This window comes from Podarcis erhardii (assembly GCF_964252035.2).
Source record: "Podarcis erhardii genome assembly, chromosome: 2".
Lineage (NCBI taxonomy): Eukaryota > Metazoa > Chordata > Lepidosauria > Squamata > Lacertidae > Podarcis > Podarcis erhardii.
The window spans coordinates 110,757,137-110,778,219 of NC_138498.1; the positions used below are offsets into that span (position 1 = coordinate 110,757,137).

A 21,083-nucleotide genomic window follows, 5' to 3' on the forward strand; every position below is an offset into this window, starting at 1 on the left:
AAATCTTCCAAGCCTAAAAGCTGACACAATTTTAAAGTCATTACCATCCCATTTCTCTCCTGAATGTGGATTACAAAATATTTGCAGATATCTTGGCAAGTAGATTTTAAAAAGTTTTAAATGAAGTAATTCACAAGGACCAGGCAGGCTTTCTCCCAGGTAGACATTTGTTTGCTAATACAAGGAACATTATTGATATTTTGGAACTTTTGCAAACAGATATAAATACAAAAGCAGTCTTAATTTTTATAGATGCGGAGAAGGCCTTTGACAACATTTCCTGGAAATTTATGAAGGGTAATTTAAAAGAAATGGAAGTGGGACTGGGTTTTGAGAATGGGATTGAGGCGATATATTCAGAGCAAAAAGCTAAACTGATAGTTAATAATGTGGTTACCGAAGACTTTAAAATTGAAAAAGGAACACGACAAGGCTGCCCTATTTCCCCTTTGCTATTTATCTCTGTTCTGGAGGTGCTCTTGAATATGATTAGAGGGGACCGGTTGGTGGAGGGAATTCAGGTCGGAGTGAAACAATATAAATTAAAAGCCTTTGCAGATGACCTAGTTTTGACCCTGCAGGAGCCAGAATCTAGTACGAAAAGAGTATTACAACTGATTCAAGACTTTGGTCGGGTGGCGGGATTTAAACTAAATAAACAGAAAACTAAGGTATTGGAAAAGAACTTGACAGTTACAGAGTCAGAACGGTTTCAGAGAGAGACAGAATTAAATGTGGTTAAAAAAGTAAAGTACCTAGGGGTAAACATAACGGCAAAAAATCTGAGTCTATTCAAGGATAACTATGAAAAATGTTGGTCAGAAATTAAGAGAGACTTAGATAGCTGGAATAAACTGAAACTTTCTTTGTTAGGCCGAATTGCTGCGATTAAGATGAATGTATTGCCAAAAATGTTGTTTTTATTTCAAACATTACAGATTGTTGACAAGACGGAGTGCTTCCGGAAGTGGCAGAGAGATATTTCTAAGTTTGTCTGGCAGGGCAAAAAGCCCAGAATTAAGTTTAAGATATTAACTGATGCGAAAGATAGAGGGGGCTTCGCCCTGCCGGACTTAAAGTTGTATTATGAGGCCGCAGCTTTCTGCTGGCTAAAAGATTGGCTACTTCTTGAAGACACTGATGTATTGGATTTGGAAGGTTTTAACAATGCGTTTGGATGGCATGCATACTTATGGTGTGACAAGGTTAAGATCAATAAGGCCTTTAAGAACCATATTGTCTGAAAAGCAGTGTTTAATGTCTGGACAAAATATAAAGACTTATTGGAAAACAAAACTCCAAGGTGGCTCTCACCTATGGAAGCTAAGGCCCGAAAAAGACCCAATATGGAGGCCTACTGGCCAAAATATTGGGAAATATTAGAAAAAGATGGAGACAATTGGAAACTGCAGAGTTTGGAGAAAATGAAGGATAAAGTGCGAGACTGGTTACATTACGCTCAGATTAAAGAAGTTTTTAAAAATGACAAGAAGCTAGGGTTCCAGGTGGAGAAATTGAAATTGGAAACAGAACTGTTAGAACCAAAGACTAAGGTACTTTCTAGAATGTATAACTTGTTGCTAAAATGGAATACTCAAGATGAAACGGTCAAATCAGCTATGATAAGGTGGGCGCAGGACATTGGGCATAACATCATGTTTGAGGACTGGGAAAGGTTATGGACTACCGGGCTGAACTTTACTGCATGTAATGCTTTGAAAGAAAATATAATGAAAATGATTTATAGATGGTACATGACCCCAGTCAAACTTGCAAAAATATACCACCTGTCTGATAATAAATGTTGGAAATGTAAAGAAAGTGAAGGAACATTCTTTCACCTCTGGTGGACATGCCCTAAAGTGAAGGCTTTCTGGGAAATGATATATAATGAACTGAAAAAGGTATTTAAGTATACCTTCACTAAGAAACCAGAGGCCTTCCTTCTGGGTATTGTCGGCCAAGGGGTGGTAAAGAAGGATCGAACATTTTTTACGTACGCAACAACAGCAGCAAGGATCCTTCTCGCGAAGCATTGGAAAACCCAAGATCTACCCACACTGGAAGAATGGCAAATGCAACTGATAGACTATATGGAACTGGCCAAGATGACTGGCAGAATCCGAGACCTGGGAGAGGAGAGGACGGAAGAAGACTGGAAGAAATTCAAGTTGTATTTACAAAAGTATTGTAATTTGGTTGAATGTTAAGTAGGTTGCTAAATCAGAAATAATTGAGCACCATTAAATTAGATAGAATTAGGAAGATAAGTGAGATTGAGAAAGTAAAAATCTTTTGGAGACTTATCAGATTATAAACTAAATTTGTGGGACACAAAAACGCAAACAAGGCGACAAATTGCTGATAAAAACTTTTAATGATGAAAATAGGAGCAGGAGACGTGAGGAAGTCCAAATAAGTTGTGAAAATATGTTATGACATATGTTGTATTGTGAATTACTTATGTATTTTTATGGAAAATCTTAATAAAATATTTAAAACAAAAATATTTTCAAGCAAATCTTTATATCTTATCCAGACAATGAACAATGCTTTCCTGACAATATGGTTTTTAAATGCTTTATGTGCTTTGACCTTGTCATACCACAAATATGCATGCCACCCAAATACATTATTGAAACCTTCTAATTCCAAAATGTCTGTGGTCTCAAGAAGCAGTCATTCTTTCAGCCAGCAAAATGCTGCTGATTCATAATAAAGTTTAAGGTCTGGCAGGGCAAATCCACCTCTTTCTTTTACATCAGTTAGTATTTTAAATTTTATTCTGGGCTTCTTGCCCTGCCAGACAAATCTGGAAATATCTCTCTGCCACTTCTTGAAACAGTCCATTTTGTCCAAAATTTGCAATGATTGAAACAAAAACAATATTCTTGGCAATACATTCATTTTTATAGCAGCAATACGGCCTAGCAAGGAAAGGGGGCTCTGCTTAAGCCGAGCCCCCTTTCCCAAGCCAGTATCAAGCAGCAGCACCCTCCCCTCTAGCAGCGTGCACTCTCTGGCTTTAACCCTTAAAGCAAGGAGCATCTGTTCCCTGTACTGGAAGCCCAGGCTTTCCCCTTACAATTATCCCCTGGAGATATCCTGCCTCCCAGGAGGGGGCTCCCATTCCTGCCCGGCTGCCCAGGGTCGCTGCTGCTGCCAGGATTTCGGGTGAGTGCAAAGCCAGCTGCGGGGAAGGAGGGAAGGGGCTTGGCAAGGGGTGGGGGGTCCAGGATGAGAAGCCCCGGGACGGGGAGAAGAAGAGAAGGGAGGAAAGGGAGCTGTTTCTCTTAATGGGGCCTTGAAGGTGGAGGGGGGGGGTGTTTCCACTGTGGAAAGAAAGAAGCTTCCTCCTGTCCGGATCTGGTGCAAAGGGAGTTGCAGGGAAGGAGGCGGGAAAGTGGTGAGATTTGAGTACTGCTGGCAAGGCTCGCAATAAAATAATAATAATAATAATAATAATAATAATAATAATAATAATAATACCCTGCCCATTGTCTGGGTTTCCCCAGCCACTCTGAGCGGCTTCCAACAAAATAAAAAACACCCAAAGCAACCAAACATTGAAGTCTTTTGTAGAAATTGCCTTCGATTTTAAAGAAATGCCCTGTTTAAGAAATCACGTGGTGTAAATATGTATGTTGTCCTTGAGGTGCAAACACACATAGCGTGAGCAAGCAAGCAGTGCTCCGAAGTGCTTCTCTTGAGAATTTGCCATCTAAGTTGTGTTATGTACTGAGTTGAATAGGATCCAAACTGTAGCAGTCTGATTGGTCCTAGAACAATAGGATCCAAAAGGCAGCAGTCTGATTGGTCCTAGAACAATAGGATTCAGAATGCAACAGTCTGATTGGTCCTAGAACAATGCAGCAGTATGATTGGTTGGCAGGAACTACCCAATCATGCTCCAGATAGAAGTGAATCCACAACCTGATTGGCTTACAGTAGAATTCCGGAATTCACCAATCATGTGCAGCCCATTGTGTAAATAACGTATATAAAGCAGATACCTTGAGGGGACTTTCATTCATTCCTCCTCACCACTATGAGCTGAATAAAGAGCATGAAATCACTTTGCGACTCTGAGTATATTTCAGTTGTTTACTCATTTCCCAAAAGGACAGGAGGGGGAGGTCTCTCCCCCACTTTTAACGCATCCACTCTCACCGCATGGAATGCAGAGGTCTTGTTCATTCACAACATCAGTAAACCTTGTGTGTATCTGAAGTGAACCAGGCGCTGGGGCTCCTTCCCCTCTCACTGGGCTGCTGCAAGAAAAGGCAGCGGAGGAGGAGGAAACAGATGGGTTTGAAGGCTCTTTCTGCCCTTCTCTCCTGAGCAGAGGGTGTTTGCAGGGCAGGAGGACAGAGGAGGAGGCAGTGAGGGCAGAGGAAGCAGTGGGTGGATCCACCGTGTCTCCCAGGGGGCCAAGATGCAAGGAAGGGGCTTCCTTCTCCATGCAAGGGCCACCCATGTATTCAGAGCAGTCCGTATGTTCCACGGGATTTACTCTCAGGCTGTCGTAAGCGAGAAAATGGCTTATCTCCCGAGTATACGCCAATAAACCTAGAAACGAGAGGAGATATGAGTTGTGTTTATTGCAAAGCAATAGGTTACAGCTGGATCGTTTCACAAAACTGCAACGCTGTCTGGTGTTCCAGGCAGTGATATTTAAGAATTTCAGTTTCCACCAATCATTTACATCAGGGATGTCCAAGTGGTGGACTGCAATTGACAGATAGACCTCTGTGTTGTTTTGGGTCAATTATGAGACCTTTGAAGGCCCTGCCCCCTTTCCGCAAGCACTTCTGCACATGCTCCTGTTTCTGTTTATGCTCAGCAGTTCCTTGTTTTAATGTTTATTGTTGCCAAAAGAATTTAAATTTTTGTTATGTACCCCCCCCTTGAAAAAGTCCCTTTGGAGTTCCACGTTCCTCATATTCATCATTACCTCATTTTATTATAATACACATGCACAACAAGCACTGGCAATTTCTGCTGAATATGTTCTGATGCCTATCACGTTCTGTTATGTTGTGTTGGTGTGCATGTTCGGAACCTGTGTTACATGCAGCCATTTGCATCATATAGCAACTCATGTTCTACCTTTCAGCTGTATCTTTGTGATTCTCCTATTAGCTGTATTTTTGCCCCTATTGAGGGGCGGCAAGTTGCAAAATAATCAGTTTCATAAAGCACAAACTACCATAACTTCTGTGTTAGAAGCACACTCAAGGATTTAAAGGGGTACACATTATCACATTTATTGTGGCCCTTTGGGCAACTGCCACAAGGCCACTACTGCCCATACCATGCCAGCCTTGGTAAGGGAGAAGGGACAGGCAGACGGAAGGAATTGCCAAAGGTGTTTGAAAATGGGTGGAGGCTCTTGGGAAGCGGGTGCCCAATAGGGGCTTCTACAGGGGCAGCAGAATGTCTTGGGCAGAATCCCTGCAGGAGCTCTGAGACTCCCTTGACTTTGTCCTTCCTCCCAGGAAACTACAACTTGCTTTGGCTTCTGTGCTCCTCAAGAAGTTGAACGTCCAAACCTGGTCAGGATGGTCGGACGAAGATGGGCAGCTGACCTGCTCAAGCTGTCTCCTGCATCCCTCCCTACAACCTCTGATCATCCCCTCCCGGGACCCTCAGAGAAATCTGGTGAGTTCCAGGGGAGAGGAGATGGGGACATGGATGGCTGGATGGTGGAGGGAGAAAGAGGAAAAGATGGAGAGGAGACCAAAGGCAGGAAGGGGAAGGAAGGAAGGAAGGAAGGAAGGAAGGAAGGAAGGAAGGAAGGAAGGGGTGAGGCTTTTTTCAAAGCAGCTCTTTGTTTTTGGCTGGAGGCTCTGCACATAGGATTGGGCATATGAAGACCAAGGGTGGCCAGTATTATAAGCAAATTGTGTAAACTTGCCAGTCTTACAGTCAGGGGTTATGTGTGAGAATGGGTGAGTGGGATAATAATTTATAGAGCGCCTGTAATTCTGTCCCTCCATAAGCTTACATGGAGATACAGTGGTACAACCTTGGTACAAATTTCAAATTAAGTGCACAAAACCAACAAAGAGACTCATGGGTTTATAGTGGCACCATCTTTCCTAACCAAGTGTCCCCTTTGTCAGACTGCAGCCGACAAAAGCTTAGACCATTATACATTTATGAGCCTTTAAGGACTCCAAAAGATGAATAAACAGAAGCATAGTTAATCTATGGACTTCTATCCTACTGGAAACAGTGACAGCCAGCAAGTTGGATATCTTGAAAAAAGGGATTAGACTGATGCCTGTGCTCTGCCCTCGTGGTCCTAGGCAATAATACTTCTTAATACTAGTTTCTGGAAAGCACAGGAGGGCAGAGGGATCTTGGGCTGAAATCTTGCTTGCTGGTTTCCTACAGGCATCTGCTTGGCTACTGTGAAAACAGGGTGCTGGACTAGGTGGGCCTTTACCCAATGCAGAAGGATCTGCTTAGGTTCTAATATATTGCAATATTTTTACAGTTACATGTGGCATAAGAGCACTTCAGTTTTACTTCTTACTCATAGGAGAGACTTCTATTGGAGCCTGAGATCATTTCCTCACTTGAAAAATAAAAGGACAGAGATGTGTCTTATAAGCCAGTTCCACCGTAGATCTTTACTATAAAATGATGCTGCTCTCTTATGTGTGAATGGAGTGATCATGGGTTTCTATTGCCATTGTCCCATCTGCATTCCTAAAAAAATGGAACATAGAGAGGACAGTGGAGAATGGAGAGCACGTGAAAATAAGAGAAAGTGCACATGGGAATTGACGTGTGTTCAGTTTCTTTCTTGTCTGTCTTAAATGTCTAACAGTATTCTCTCCCCCCCCCCAACTCCCAAATAGGTGAGGAAGAGGACGGTCAGAATTCTATGGAGCCATCTGTGAATTCATTGGGGAGAACAAAGAAACAATTTAAATGCAGGGAATGTGGAATGTGCTTTAGTCACTGTGGAAGAATGAGGATACACCAACAAACTCACACAGGAGAGAAACCATTTGAATACATGGAGTGTGGAAAGAGCTACAGTTGTAGTCAAACACTTGGAATACATCAACAAAATCAAATGAGGTAGAAACAGTTTAAATGTATTGAATGTGGAAAGAGCTTCAGTGAAAGTAGAAACCTTAGAATACATCAACGAACTCACACGGGGGAGAAGCCATTTAAATGCATTGAATGTGGAAAGAGCTTCAGTCAGAATGGAGCACTTAGGAGACATCAACGAACTCACACAGGCGAGAAACCATTTAAATGTATTGAATGTGGAAAGAGCTTCAGTGAAAATAGAAACCTTAGAATACATCAACGAACTAACACCGGGGAGAAACCATTTGAATGTATTGAATGTGGAAAGGGCTTCAATGAAAGCAGAAACCTTAGAAAACATCAACAAACTCACACGGGGGAGAAACCATTTAAATGCATTGAATGTGGAAAGAACTTCAGTGACAGTGGAACACTTAGAAAACATCAACAAACTCATACAGGGCAGAAACCATTTAAATGTATGGAATGTGGAAAGAGCTTCAGACTTTGTGGAGACCTTAATATTCATGAGAGAATTCACACAGGTGAAAAGCCATAAATGTATGCCGTGCTCCACTCAAGGTGCACTCTTTACTTCACATCAAGAAACTCATAAAGGCGGAAATCAATTTTAAATGCATGGAACCCGTGTGATGTTCTGGTGTTTGTATTTAAATTTGTACACACACACATATATATGTATTAACGTAATGAAGGTCACATATACTATATGTACAAAAGAAGTTGCAAGTTGTTGCTAGATAAACAGGGGGAGAGTGTGAATCTGGAATGCTCAAGGTGTTTGATGAATCGGTTGAGTTTTGACCTCTGCCCTTCACTGCCAAAATGATGGGCTGCCCTTGTCTTGTGGATCAGCATCTGTCAGGCTTCAGGGAACTGGCTTCCTTCCCCCTTGGCCGTAGATAAGCAGAACAAAGGAAAAGGATTCTTCTTACCTGTTAGAAACTTTAATGATTCCAGCAAGAGAACAAAGAACCCGTCTTCACACAAATGGCGGTGCTCCCAATGAAGAAGTCCACCCCCTCACATCCCTAGTCACCCATGTCACTTCTGCATCTTGTAACCTGGGCTTGCACCCTCTGTGCTTTCTGTCCTGCCACTTTTGCAGCTCTCTCTGACCTTGGGGAAAGCGGAGGGATGCTTTACAGAGACAGTGAATCAGTTACCTCTCTCTCCCCTAGTGTTTTTTCTTCAAGCTGTTCCCCATCCAGTGTTTCCCGGCTTCTGCCTTCTGAACTATGTTCCTCTGCAAACCACTGTTCCAAATCTATACAGTCCTGCTGTAGATTCAGGGGGATTGGTCTCCCACCATTGTGCCTCAGTGCAGCTCTCCTCAGCACCATCCCTGGAGATTGTGGTTAGATTTTGGTTTAGGGGAGAAAGTGTGGGCCTGGGTCTAGGCCAGGGGTGGGGGGGAATAAGGGTAGAGAATTACAAGGGATGCTTCTTTTTCTGCGCAAGGCTGGTTCTTGTTTCTCCTGAGTACACGCCTGTAATCAGCGTGTGTGCTTTTAGCAGGAGAGCGCCCCTTTGTCTCAGAGCGTAAGATGCTTCAGGAGGCATTAGAGTGAAGTGCCTGTATCACACATGTGCCATGAGAGCAATGGTGGGGGGAATGTAAATACCTGTCGGGGTGCTTAAAAGGAGGCTGTTGTTTCATGAGAGGAGGCGGGGGGAGGAGAGCCTTAGCAATGCCAAACAGAAAGAGCCAAGCGTGCTTATAGGATACATGTGGTTGCTACTCTGACTTTGAAGTTAGGCATTGGAAGTGGCACATGCTTCTGCTAAAAGCAGATCTGGGGTAGGGAAGATTAAGTTAATTGCAACCTTGAACTATGGTTACCAGACGTCCCCATTTCCCGGAGAAAGTCCCCGGATTTACAAATCTGTCCCCGGACAAAATCCGCCCCTGGAATGTCCCTGGATATCATTTAATGTCCCTGGGTTTATATTTTAAGTGTCGTACATTTATTAGTAGGGAATGAATGTTGCATGATTGTTTCATCGGCACAAGACACATCATATGGAGACTTCTGGCGAGGCAAAATGGCGGGCACCATGGCAGCAGCAGCTCCTGAAGCCAGCCAGAGTCAACTGTGCTACCAGGCTGGCTCCAGGGTGCTGAGACTGTCGCTGACGCTTCCACTGCTGAGGAGGAACTGGGGAAACCACCGACACCCCCCCACGACCCAAATCGAGCCAGGAGCGAGAGCATCTGGCCAACTGCCCAGCAGCGCTCCGGGGCCAGGAAAACCCTGGAGACAAGGCAGGGAGAAGAAGGAGAAGGAAGAGAAAGAGGAAGGAGAAAAAAGAGGGGATCCCCGACCTTGCCATGCCACTGCTGCCGCTGAGGAGCAGAGGGAGGAGAGCACTGGGAGGGCAAGGACACGTGACCGAACCCAGGCCCGACCTGAGCCTACTCCACTCCAAGAAAGCAGGCCAGGGCCCAGAGGAAGGCTGCACGACAGAGGAGACCACAGAAGAGATTACTTCTTCATTTTTCTTTAAAAATAGCATTTTAAAAATAACTTCTTTTCTCTTTTTAAAAAAAAACGTGTCCCCAGATTGCTACTCTGACTTTAAAGATGGGCAGTGGAAGTGGCACATGCTTCTGCTAAAAGCAGATCTAGGGAAGATTAAGTTAATTGCAAGCCTAAACACACTTGGGTCCCATTAGAGAGGATCCTCATGAGGCCGGAGGAACATCGCCCGGCTGAGAGGCGTGAAGGCCACTCCCTGCAAGGCCTTTCCCACCTGGTCTTGGGGGCGGGACCCAGAGTCACCCAGCCCTACTATGTTAAATTTGTATTCTGTAGTTGACCTCCTTTGTAATGTTTTACTTTGAAATCTTTTAAGGTAATATTTTAGTTTTCTGTTATGTTGCTTTGAATGTATACTCTATACAGTAGTAAGTTGGGATAAAAACACCTCGGGTGACAAACACTTCAGGTTACAAACTCCACTAACCTGGAGGTAGTACCTCGGGTTGAGAACTTTACCTCAGGATGAGAACGGAAATTGCACGGCGGCAGCGGAAGGCCCCATTAGCTAAAGTGGTACCTCAAGTTAAAAACAGTTTCAGGTTAAGAATGGACCTCCAGAACCAATTAAGTTCTTAACCCAAGGCACCACTGTATTTCACTCTTTTCAAATTGTTTTATTTATGTTTTATTGATTTAATATGCTGTAAACCGCTTTGAGGTTTTTCTTAAAAATATAAAGCAGTATAGAAATGAAATAAATAACAATAAAGTATAGAGCAGGGATATCCAACATGGGGTTGCTCACATGTTGGGCAACGACTCTTATAAGCCTCAGCCCGTACGGCCAAGGTTGATGGGAGTTGTATTTCAAAAGCTCAGGGGTTTAAAATCTCATGTTTCTTACAACTTGTCATCATGAATAATTTTAGGTAAAACCTTTGTTGATACAGAACTCATTTTTAGCTTCTGGGAGCAGCTGGTCACTTCTGCTTTATAAACAAACCCAAATATATTGAAACACTTTACATTAAAACCAAATTTCAGAACAGATACAAACATAATTTTTCTAAAAAAAACCACACACCTTTTTTTTACTTTACAAACCATTATCTTCTCAATTCAAGATTTGCTTTTCATGTGTATAAAAATACTTTGTTAGCAAGGGGGTACAGGAAAAAAAGTTACAATAAAAGCATTATCAGTATTTAAAAATAAATGCTAGTGGTTGTTCAAGGCATTGAGTTACAAATGAAGGCAAAGATCAACCATTGCTAGGTAGAGCCTGGAGACATAATCCTAGAATCAACCCCTGCCCCCCACAGCCCGCTTTTGCCTGTAAATGTACGGTATTTGATTCAAAGCTCATATAAATCATATTTTTTGACATTCATTCAGATGGGCGGAGGCGAGTTTAAAGGCAACCAAAGTATGGAGATATATTTGGGTTTGAGAGGCAGGTGGTCCAATGCTGGACGGCCATCTTGACCAGAACCTTTCTCAAGGCCTTGTCTTCTTCAGCCCAAGTAGGCCTTGGAATTAAGAATGCTTTGAATTAACGCGACAGAAGCAAGAGGATGGGCAATGAATTCTGATGGCTTGCTTGGAACAGAAATGTATTTGGAAGACACTGTGCTGAAGAGGTATATTTGCAAAAAGCAAAAAAACCTCACAGCCCATTCCACAAATTAAAGCAACCTTAACGAACTACAGCTCCCAGAATTCTTTGGGGGAAGCCATGACTGTTTAAAGTGGTATAGTGCCCTTGAAGGACAGAGATGCCTCAGCTTTCTAAATCTTGGTTGCCAACCTCATCTCTGATGCCAAGCCAGGTCTAGAGGTGTGCGGCTGCATGTCTGCTGCCGCAACTGATTCCTGTATAAAATATACACCACACTTGGGTTGAAACGGCACTCTTTCCACTTACCTGGTTTGCACATGATGTTAATGTGCCAAGGGTGGAGAACTTCAGACCCGGGGGGCCAAATGCACATGTGGTCTGTGGTCCTCTGAATTCACTGCTCTGAATCCATGGCTCTGCTTTGCCCCTTAGCCAGCCGGGATGTACGTTTCAACTCTTGACAATGCCTCCTCCCTCTTTGGTAGAAGGCAGATAGTTGTGTGTGTATCAGATATAACTTCCTCTAGAAAGGCAAAAGTTGCGCTCCTTGTTTGACCCACCTTTGCCTCTCTCACCCTGCCCAGCCCTGGCATGTGGCCCCTGGAAGGCGATCTGGGAGGGAATCTGGCCCTTGGTCTGAAAAACAGTGGAAGCTTCCAAACTGAGAGTTGCGCATGAGCATGCAAACCTAAGGCCTGCCCACATCCCACTGAACTATGCTAGGCTATGACTTCTGTCATTCCTGGCCATTGGCCACCCCAGTAGGGGCTAATGGGAGTTGGAGTTAAGGAATGGTTGAGGGAACTATGGATATAGTATGAAAAAATAAAGACGTTTAGAGAGATGTTATCGCAGCTTGTGCACATTTCCCTTCCTTTGATGGGATCTCAGCACTCGAGATGCTGTTTAGATTTGTTTATCACCCATCACCCCCCTCCCATTTGCTAGTGGATTCATTGCTACAGAGTTCTTGTGTATATGGTTGCATACAGGTACTACTGGCAGTGTTGATCGTCCCCCCCCAACCCCCCCATGCAATTATGGTGTTTTTTTTTCGAAAAAAAGAAAAGGGGGTCTTTTTTCCAGGGGTACTCAAGGTTACGCAGTACCGGAACCTCTTTTCTCCAAACTGTTCAAAGTATTACACTTACTGTAACAATTTCGTGGTGATTACCGGCACCATATTTGCTTTAAAAAGAAAGCACTGAAAATAGGGGTTGCTTTTTAAATTTATCACTTTGTTTGTCACAATTGAAAGCAAAGCAAAGAATGTGCCTTCTCCCCTTACAAATTAAAACTGCCTTCCACTTTTTTCAGTATTTCCTGTGAAGAATATTGCTTCCTGTGAAGAATATTACATTTGGCAGGCATCTAAGGTACATGGTCCCCCCCCCCCCAAGATTCATGGGAGTGGTCGAATGGGAGGTATTCTTTGACAGGGCGTCTGTCTTGCTGCTGCTGCATGTCACTGTTCCCTGTTTCTGTGTGTCTGCGAGGAGAATACAGGACACGGGTGTTATGAAGGTGCAATAAGCCAGACAGAGAGTGGTCCCTCCCTATAATGTAAATAGAGAGACTTCTTTTCAGGAGATTTCTGTATAAAGAACACTTTGCTGAGGTGGAAGTGGGGACTAAGTGAGGTTGGAGTGGAACCATGTTTGCATGAACATGAGAATGTAAAATATGCTCTCCATTTAGATATTTATTAAAATAATTTATTCATTTACCCAGAAGAGTCATTAGGCTTTTTTTGCTGTAAGCTGCTTCCTACATTGTAAGAGTGGGTCATGAGACCCTTGATCCCTCCTCGAAATACAATCTGAACCAAACGGGTGAGGCAGTAAAGAGTTTATTGATTACAATACGTTCTTGCAGGAGGGAAGGGGTCCAAGGTAGCTGATGCTCCCTCTACTGGAAGCCCAGCTTCCCTCCCTCGTCTCCCCGTTGGCTGGTCCTGCAAGGTTTTCCTTCCCCCAGTTATCAAAGGAAAGGAAAGAGGCTGTAGCGGGGGGGGGGGGAGAAACTTCTCCTTCCTCGCCAGAGTCACCTGACTTCCGGCTTCATCAGCGGAGATAAAATCGGGGCTTGCAAAGGAGGGAGGGAAGGGGGCTGCTTCGTCCTAATTAAGCGGGGTCCCTCCTTGCCTCCCAGGCGGGGGCTCCCATTCCCGCCCCCGCTGCCCAGGGTCGCTGCAGCTGCTGCCGCGTCAGGATTTCGGGTGAGTGCAAAGCCAGCTGCGGGGAAGGAGGGAAGGGGCTTTGGCAAGGGGGGGGGGTCCAGGATGAGAAGCCCCGGGACGGGGAGAAAAGAGAAGGGAGGAAAGGGAGCTGATTCTCTTAATGGGGCCTTGAAGGTGTGGGGGGGGGAGGGGGGGTTCTCCTTGTGGAAAGAGAGAAGCTTCTTCCTGCCCGGATCTGGTGCAAAGGGATTTGCCTGGAAGGAGGCGGGGAAGGGAAGAGGCTTGGGCATTGATGGGCAGGTTAATAATAATAATAATAATAATAATACCTGTGTATCTGAAGAAGTGTGCATGCACACGAAAGCTCATACCAAGAACTAACTTAGTTGGTCTTTAAGGTGCTACTGGAAGGAATTTTTTTTGTTTTGACTATGGCAGACCAAGACGGCTACCTATCTGTAATAATAATACCTGCCCCTCTGGCTGGGTTTCCAGTGTGGCTTACAACTTAGATAAACCATAATAAAAGATCAAACGTTAAAACCTTCCCAGTACAGGACTGCCTCCAGATGTCTTCTAAAAGTCAGATAGTTGTTTATTTATTTGAAATTGGAAGGGAGGGCTTTCCACAGGGAGGGCGCCACCACCGAGAAGGCCCTCTGCCTGGTTCCCTGTAACCTCGCTTCTTGCAGGGAGGGAACTGGCAGAAGACCCTCAGAAGTGAACCTCAGTGTCCTTCCTTCCTTCTCTTTAGACACCAGGCAAAAGCATTCCTCTTCTCCCAGGCATTGGGCTCATTAAACAATCTATGGCCTGTCCAGTTAACATGGGTTTAGCCCAGTCTGATTTTGTAGTGACTGCGTCTCCTTATACCTCTTCCAAAATTTAGAAATGCCCCCTTTGGTTAATTTTCTGCCAATTTTTCTTCTAATATCTTCATAACTGTAGCCTTGTTCACTTGATAGTACTATTTTACATCCCTTTCTAGGTGACCAGTCATCTCTTTGTGCCATTTATTTAATTTTATTACTTTTTACAAGCTCACTAAATGAAAAAAACCTCAACCAACTTGATAGCAATCACACAACACATTTTTAAAAAAAATATTTTTATTGAATTTTCAAATTATAACAACAAATTTCCACAAATCTTAATTGAACAATTTCTATATCCGTATTTCTCCCCTCCCTCCTCTTTGGCTTCCCCCATATTTCCGTATTGATTTATTAAACACATTCTATACTCTGCTGATTTTACTTCTTATATAGTTGTCAAAACCTGCCAAAGAGTCCATATCTTTATACTGTCTTTTTCTATAGTTTATAAATGGTTCCCACTCTTTTTTGAAATCGATGTTGTCTCTCTCATGTATTCTCTCTGTCGGCTTAGCCAGTTCCACATAGTCCATAAGCTTGGCTTGCCATGCTTCCTTTGTTGGCGTTTTCTGTTTTCCATACTTGTGCTAATAAAATTATTGTTGCTGTTGTCGCATACATAAACTATGTCCAATTTCCCTCTTATGTATCATGATCTAAAATTAGAAGCAGGAAAGATTCTGGTTTTTAAACAAAGGGTTTCTTCATCATTTTTTTCAGTTCATTATATATCATTTCCCAGTATTCTTTAACCTTCTTGCATGAAAAAAGTACCACCTTTCTCTTTACATCTCCAACATATCTTGGATCCTGTTTTATACATTTTTGCAGTTTTTCCAGTGTGATATACCATCTATATATCATTTTCAAATACAGTGGTACCTCAGGTTACATACGCTTCAGGATACAGACTCTGCTAACCCAGAAATAGTACCTTAGGTTAAGAACTTTGCTTCAGGATGAGAACAGAAATTGTGCTCCGGCGGCGCAGCAGCAGCAGGAGGCCCCATTAGCTGAAGTGGTGCGTCAGGTTAAGAACAGTTTCAGATTAAGAATGGACCGCTGGAATGAATTACCGTATTTTTCGCTCTATAAGATGCCCCTGACCATAACACGCACATCGTTTTTAGAGGAGGAAAACAAGGGAAAAAACATTCTGAATGAAACAGTGGATGTATCATTTTTGTGCTTCATGCTGTGGCCACAGACATGTGATCTGATGGTGAATTTGGGGTGACCCAATGCAAAAATCCTGAGAATCCCTGTGGATCCATGTTTTGTAACCACGTTTTTGCACCATTGCAGCCCCAGGCAACAGTGGGTGCGTGATTTTGGGGGGGGGGGCAGGCTCTAGCCATGGACATGCTATGTGATCTGATGGTGAATTTGGGGTGACCCAATGCAAAGATCCTGAGGATCCATGTGGATCCATGCTTTTTAACCACATTTTAAGTGGGGAGGGAAGGAAAAACACAGAAGGGCCAAGGAGCAGGAGAGGGGTGTGCAGAGAAGCAGCTGGCTAAGAATGCAGGAGAGGGGTATAACGGGAGGGGGGAAAGGAAGGCAAAAGTTTTCCCTCACCTACCCACCCAAGCCAGCCAGCTTGCGCTGTCTCTCTCTCTCTCTCCCTCCTGCATGTTTTCAGCAGCACCAGAGCACAGAGAGGACACTCTGCTTTCCCCTCTGCTTGCCTGGAGGGGAGGGGCTTTCCCTGCGCTTTGTTCCGTTTGAGCAAAAACAGCAAGGAAACAGAGGAGGGTGGGCAGTAAGACCCTGAGGCAGGTTTCCCTTCTCCGAGACACGCGATTTGATGTTTGCCTGATTTTTATTTTTTTTTGCCTCCCCTCGCGCCATTTGGCTCCAGGGACCACACATTCGCTCAATAACATGCACAGACATTTCCCCTTCCTTTTTAGGAGAAAAAATCTGCGTGTTATAGAGGGGGAAATACGGTAAGTACTTAACCCAAGGTACCACTGTAATTTTCTCTTAATGGTATACAATCTGTAAACTTTACATTTGTTTTCATAAACTTTCCCATTCCTCCAACTGTATATTAAGCCCAACATCCGGAGCCCATTTTATTTGGGCTGATTTTACCTTCTCATCTAAAGTCTCTCCATATAGCAAAATGTTATATGCTCTCTTCAATAATTTGGTATTTCCCTCCACAATTTCCTTTTGAAAGTTTGAGATAGTATAGCTGAACCCCCTTTTATTATCTTCTTTAAATTGCTCATTAATTTGTCTGTGATGCAACCAACTTTGTAAAGTACCTTTCAAGTTTTCATAACTTTTAAATTTCAAACCTTTCTCCTCTTCTATTAACAAATCTCTATATGTTGGCCACTTTCCTTTTTTATCACCCCTCCAGCTACACAGGGTCTAATCCTGCCAGACTTTGGTGGATGTCTCAAAAAATTCCAAGTTGTTGGATATTCAAATCACAGAGCTTGTCAAAACTGAGAGGCAACTATTTACAAATCCTGTTCTTCCAGCAAAGCAGGAATTTTAGGGTTAAAAATACATTTGCTTTCACTCAGAGGCTGTAATGTAGATTTTTGGGGGCTTTCATCTTATTCACAAAATGTCTCTGCAGGGTTCTCCCCTGAATAGCAGAAGTACGGCTTCCATTTTTAATACTTCTCACTTTGAAGTTCAAATTGAATTTAAGTTCAAATTTTTAAATTGCTCTCCAAAAGCTTCTTTTTCTTTTACCTTATAACAGAAGATCTGTCACTTCAGAGGGCAGTTTTTAGGCTTCGGATATTCAGGTGTGCGTTGGAGCCGACAGCCCACCTCGACCGTCTTCTCCTCCCTGATGCAATTGCGGGAGCCGGTTTGATGGGAGACCTGGGGCTCAGCTGGACCCCGTTGGAGCCCCACTCTTCTGCAGAGTTTTGTGCGGGAGGCTTTTTTTAGCCCCTAAACCTCTCCTCGGTGGCCTGAAATCCCCCTTAGGGCTTTGTCTTACTCCAGCCCGTAAGCCCGCAATCACAAAGTCAACTCTTTGTGACATTTATTTTATTTTATTACATTTTACAAGTTCACTAACTGAAAGAACAAAAAAATCCCCAACCAACTTGATTGCAATCACATAACACACTGACAAATGTCCTGCTTATTTATGTTGCAATCCTTCCTAAAAGTTGTTGTATTACATTCTACTTTAAATTACAGTGGTCTGTTCTTAACCTGAAACTGTTCTTAACCTGAAGCACCACTTTAGCTAATGGGGCCTCCTGCTGCCGCCGTACCGCCAGAGCACAATTTCTGTTCTCATTCTGAAGCAAAGTTCTTAACCCGAGGTACTATTTCTGGGTTAGCGGAGTCTGTAACCTGAAGCGTCTGTAACCTGAAGTACCACTATATCTTTCCGTTGATATATAATTTTATGGTATTACTCCCAAAAAGGGGGGTATTATGATCCATCAAAACCCAGAAAAACACCTTCTCCAAGGTTTCCACAATTTTGACCACTAGTGTATGTTGTCTTCTAGGTCCAAAGACACACATGCACACACAGATAGCATGAGCAAGCAGTGCTCCAAAGTGCTTCTCTTGAGAACTTGCAATCTAAGTTGTTTACTCACGGCAAAAGCTCCTATTTCCCAAAAGGACAGGAGGGGGAGCTCTCTCTCCCACTTTTAACCCACTGCACGGAAGGCAGAGGTCTTGTTCATTCACAATCCCTGGATCCACCGCCTCTCCCAGGGGTCCAGATGCAAGCAAGGTGCTTGCTTCTTCTCCATTCAAGGGCAACCCATGTATTCAAAGCAGTCCTTTGCAGATTAAGACTTAAGTTCAAAATAAGTACAAAAACCCGACAAAAAGACTCACGGGTTTATAGTGGCACCAGCTTTCCTAGTGAAGATTCCACAATGTCAGACTGTAGCTCACAAAAGCTTAAGCCATAATACATTTATGAGCCTTTATGGGCTGCAGAAGATGAATAAACAGAAGCATAGTTAATCTATGGACTTCCACCCAACAAGAGACCGTGATGACCAGCAACTTGGATATCTTGAAAAAAGGGATTAAGCTGATTTCTGTTCTCTGCCCTCATAGTCCTAGGCGATAATGCTTCTTAATACTATTTTCTGGAAAGCACAGGAGGGCAGAGGGCTCTTGGGCTGAAATCTTGCTTGCTGGTTTCCCACAGGCATCTGCTTGGCCACTGTGAAAACAGGATGCTGGACTAGGTGGGTCTTTGCCTGATGCAGCAGGCTGTTATTAGGTTCTAATATATTGCAATAATTTTACACTTAAATGTGGCATAAGAACACTTCAGTTATACAGTGGTGCCCCGCAAGACGAATGCCTCGCAAGACGGAAAACCCGCTAGACGAAAGGGTTTTCCGTTTTGGAGGTGCTTCGCAAAACGAACTTCCTATGGGCTTGCTTCGCAAGACGGCTAAGCCGCTTAACAGCTGATCCGCTAAGACGCTTATCAGCTGATCCGCTAAGACGCTTATCAGCTGATCCGCTAATACGCTAATAGTGCTAATCCGCTAATCCACTAATGGGCTTGCTTCGCAAGTCGAAAAAACCGCAAGACGAAGAGACTCGCGGAACGGATTCTTTTCGTCTTGCGAGGCACCACTGTACTTCTTACTCATAGGAGAGACTGCTATTGGAGCCTGTTATCATTTCCTCACTTGAAAAAGAAAAAGACAGAGATGTGTCTTATAAGCCAGTTCCACCGTAGATCTCTACTATAAAATGATGGTGCTTTCTGAAGTGTGAATGGAGTGATCATGGGTTTCTCTAGCCATTATCTCATCTGCGTTCCTAAAAATTTGGAATATGGAGACAGTTGAAAATGGAGAGGGAGTGAAAATAAGAGAAGGCACACATGGGGATTGACATGTGTTTATTGTCTTTCCTAAAAGTCTAACAGGATTCTCTCCCTGCCCCAAACAGGTGAGGAAGATGATGGTCAGGATTCTACGGAGAGGTCTGTGAAATCAGTGGGAAGAACAGAGAGGCCATTTAAATGCAGGGAATGTGCTTTAGTCACTGTGGAAAAATGAGGATACACCGACAAATTAACACGGGGGAGAAACCGTTTGAATGCATGGAGTGCGGAAAGAGCTTCACTCAAAGTGGTAAACTTAGAATACATCAACGAACTCACACGGGGGAGAAACCATTTAAATGTATTGAATGTGGAAAGAGCTTTGGTCAAAACGGAGACCTTAGAATGCATCAACAAACTCACACAGGGGAGAAACCATTTAAATGTATTGAATGTGGAAAGAGTTTCAGTCGTAGTGGAGACCTTAGAATACATCAACAAACTCACACGAGAGAGAAACGGTTTAAATGTATCGAATGTGGAAAGAGCTGCAGTCGTAGTGGTCACCTTAGAATACACCAACGAACTCACACAGGGGAGAAACCATTTAAATGTATTGAATGTGGAAAGAGCTTCAGTCAAAGTGGGACACTTAGAATACATCAACAAATTCACATGGGGGAGAAACTATTTAAATGTATTGAATGTGGAACGAGCTTCAGTCATAGTGGAGCCCTTAGAATACATCAACGTACTCACACGGGGGAGAAACCGTTTCAATGTATTGAATGTGGGAAGAGCTTCAGTCAAAGTGGAAAACTTAGAATACATCAACGAACTCACACGGGGCATAAACCATTTAAATGTCTTGAATGTGGAAAGAGCTTCAGTCAAAGAGGAAACCTTAGAACACACCAACTAACTCACACAGGGGAGAAACCATTTAAATGCATTGAATGTGGAAAGAGCTTCAGTCAAAGTGGAAACCTTAGAATACATCAACGAACGCACACAGGGGAGAAACCATTTAAATGCATGGAATGTGGAAACAGCTTCAGTCGTAGTGGAGACCTTAGAATACATCAACGAACTCACACGGAGAAACCATTTAATTGTATGGAGTGTGGAAAGAGCTTCAGTCAAAGTGGAGGCCTTAGGAAACATCAGCTAACTCACACAGGGGGGAAACCACAGGTGTAGGGAATGTGGAAAGAGCTTAACGGAGTGGAGACCTTAATATTCCTAAGCAAATTCACACAGGTGAAAAACCATATAAATGTATGCAACGTTGCACTCAATGTTCACTATTTAATTTACGTCAAGAAACTCATAAAGGCAGAAATCAATTTTAAATACATGGAACCCATGTATTGTTTTTGTATTTAAACTTGTATACACATATATATGTATTAAAGTAATGAAGGTCACACATATACTTGATGTACAAAAGAAGTTGCAAGTTGTTGCTAGATTATCCAGGGGGAGAGTGTGAATCTGGAATGCTCAAGACATGTGATGGGTCTGAGTGGCAGGTGATCCACTGCCAGACCGCCATCTTGACAAGAATCTTTCTCAAGGCCTTGTCTGCAAGAGGACGGGCAATGAATTCTGATTGACTGCTTGGAACAGAAATGTATTTGGGAGACACCGCTGAAGAGAAAAAGGGAAAAAACTCACAGCCCACTCTACAAATTATCCAGGCTGCTATGTGGCAGAAATGCATTTTCCCACCTTCCCTTGAAACAGCCTTGCCCTACAGCGCTGTGTCACAAGCTGCCTTTGGGAATGGTCCCACATCTCAGAAGGCAGGCAGTGGGGACGAGTGCTGTGTTGCCCTGGGAGGAACACAATGGCACTGGAGGCTGCTGAGCAAAATGGCCCCCGTGGGCTCCATTGTGTTCCCACTTACCTTCTGATTGCTTGCCTTCTCCCTCGAGGGCCACATCCACACCACATTTAAATCACTCTAGTACCCCTTCAGTCAGTCATGGCTTGCCCCAAAGCATTCTGAGAGCTGTAGTTTGCTGAGAGGAGACTCCCTGTTCCCCTCCCAGAG

The 21,083-nt window shown here is 43.5% G+C and overlaps 2 protein-coding genes and 1 long non-coding RNA gene across 6 annotated transcripts in view; 1 reads left to right on the forward strand and 2 right to left on the reverse strand.

Annotated features, from left to right (window-relative positions):
- The first annotated feature begins 2,513 nt into the window (after positions 1–2,513).
- Positions 2,514–21,083, forward strand: part of LOC309336743 (uncharacterized protein) — a 72,666-nt gene continuing 54,096 nt past the window's right edge. The window contains exons 1-2 of one of the 3 annotated variants that reach the window (XM_081853002.1): positions 2,514–3,174; positions 5,499–5,661. In XM_081853002.1, the coding sequence (XP_081709128.1) occupies positions 5,562–5,661 (100 nt within the window). In that variant the 5' untranslated portion in view covers positions 2,514–3,174; positions 5,499–5,561. Of the gene's footprint in view, positions 3,175–5,498; positions 5,662–10,863; positions 10,893–12,587; positions 13,394–21,083 lie in introns of those variants that run through there. The other 2 variants (XM_081852999.1, XM_081853001.1) reach the window with 2 other exon arrangements.
- LOC309337535 lies at positions 4,583–5,492 on the reverse strand. The gene is made up of 2 exons (XR_014154400.1): positions 4,973–5,492; positions 4,583–4,823 (listed from the first exon to the last, which is right to left on the reverse strand). It is a non-coding gene; the product is annotated as an uncharacterized lncRNA (long non-coding RNA).
- NRM (nurim) overlaps positions 8,810–21,083 on the reverse strand; it is a 77,455-nt gene continuing 65,181 nt past the window's right edge. Inside the window, exon 5 of one of the 2 annotated variants that reach the window (XR_014154129.1) lies at positions 8,810–10,866. The gene's annotated coding sequence lies outside the window, so the exon portion shown is untranslated. Of the gene's footprint in view, positions 10,867–10,910; positions 11,223–21,083 lie in introns of those variants that run through there. The other variant, XR_014154130.1, reaches the window with a different exon arrangement.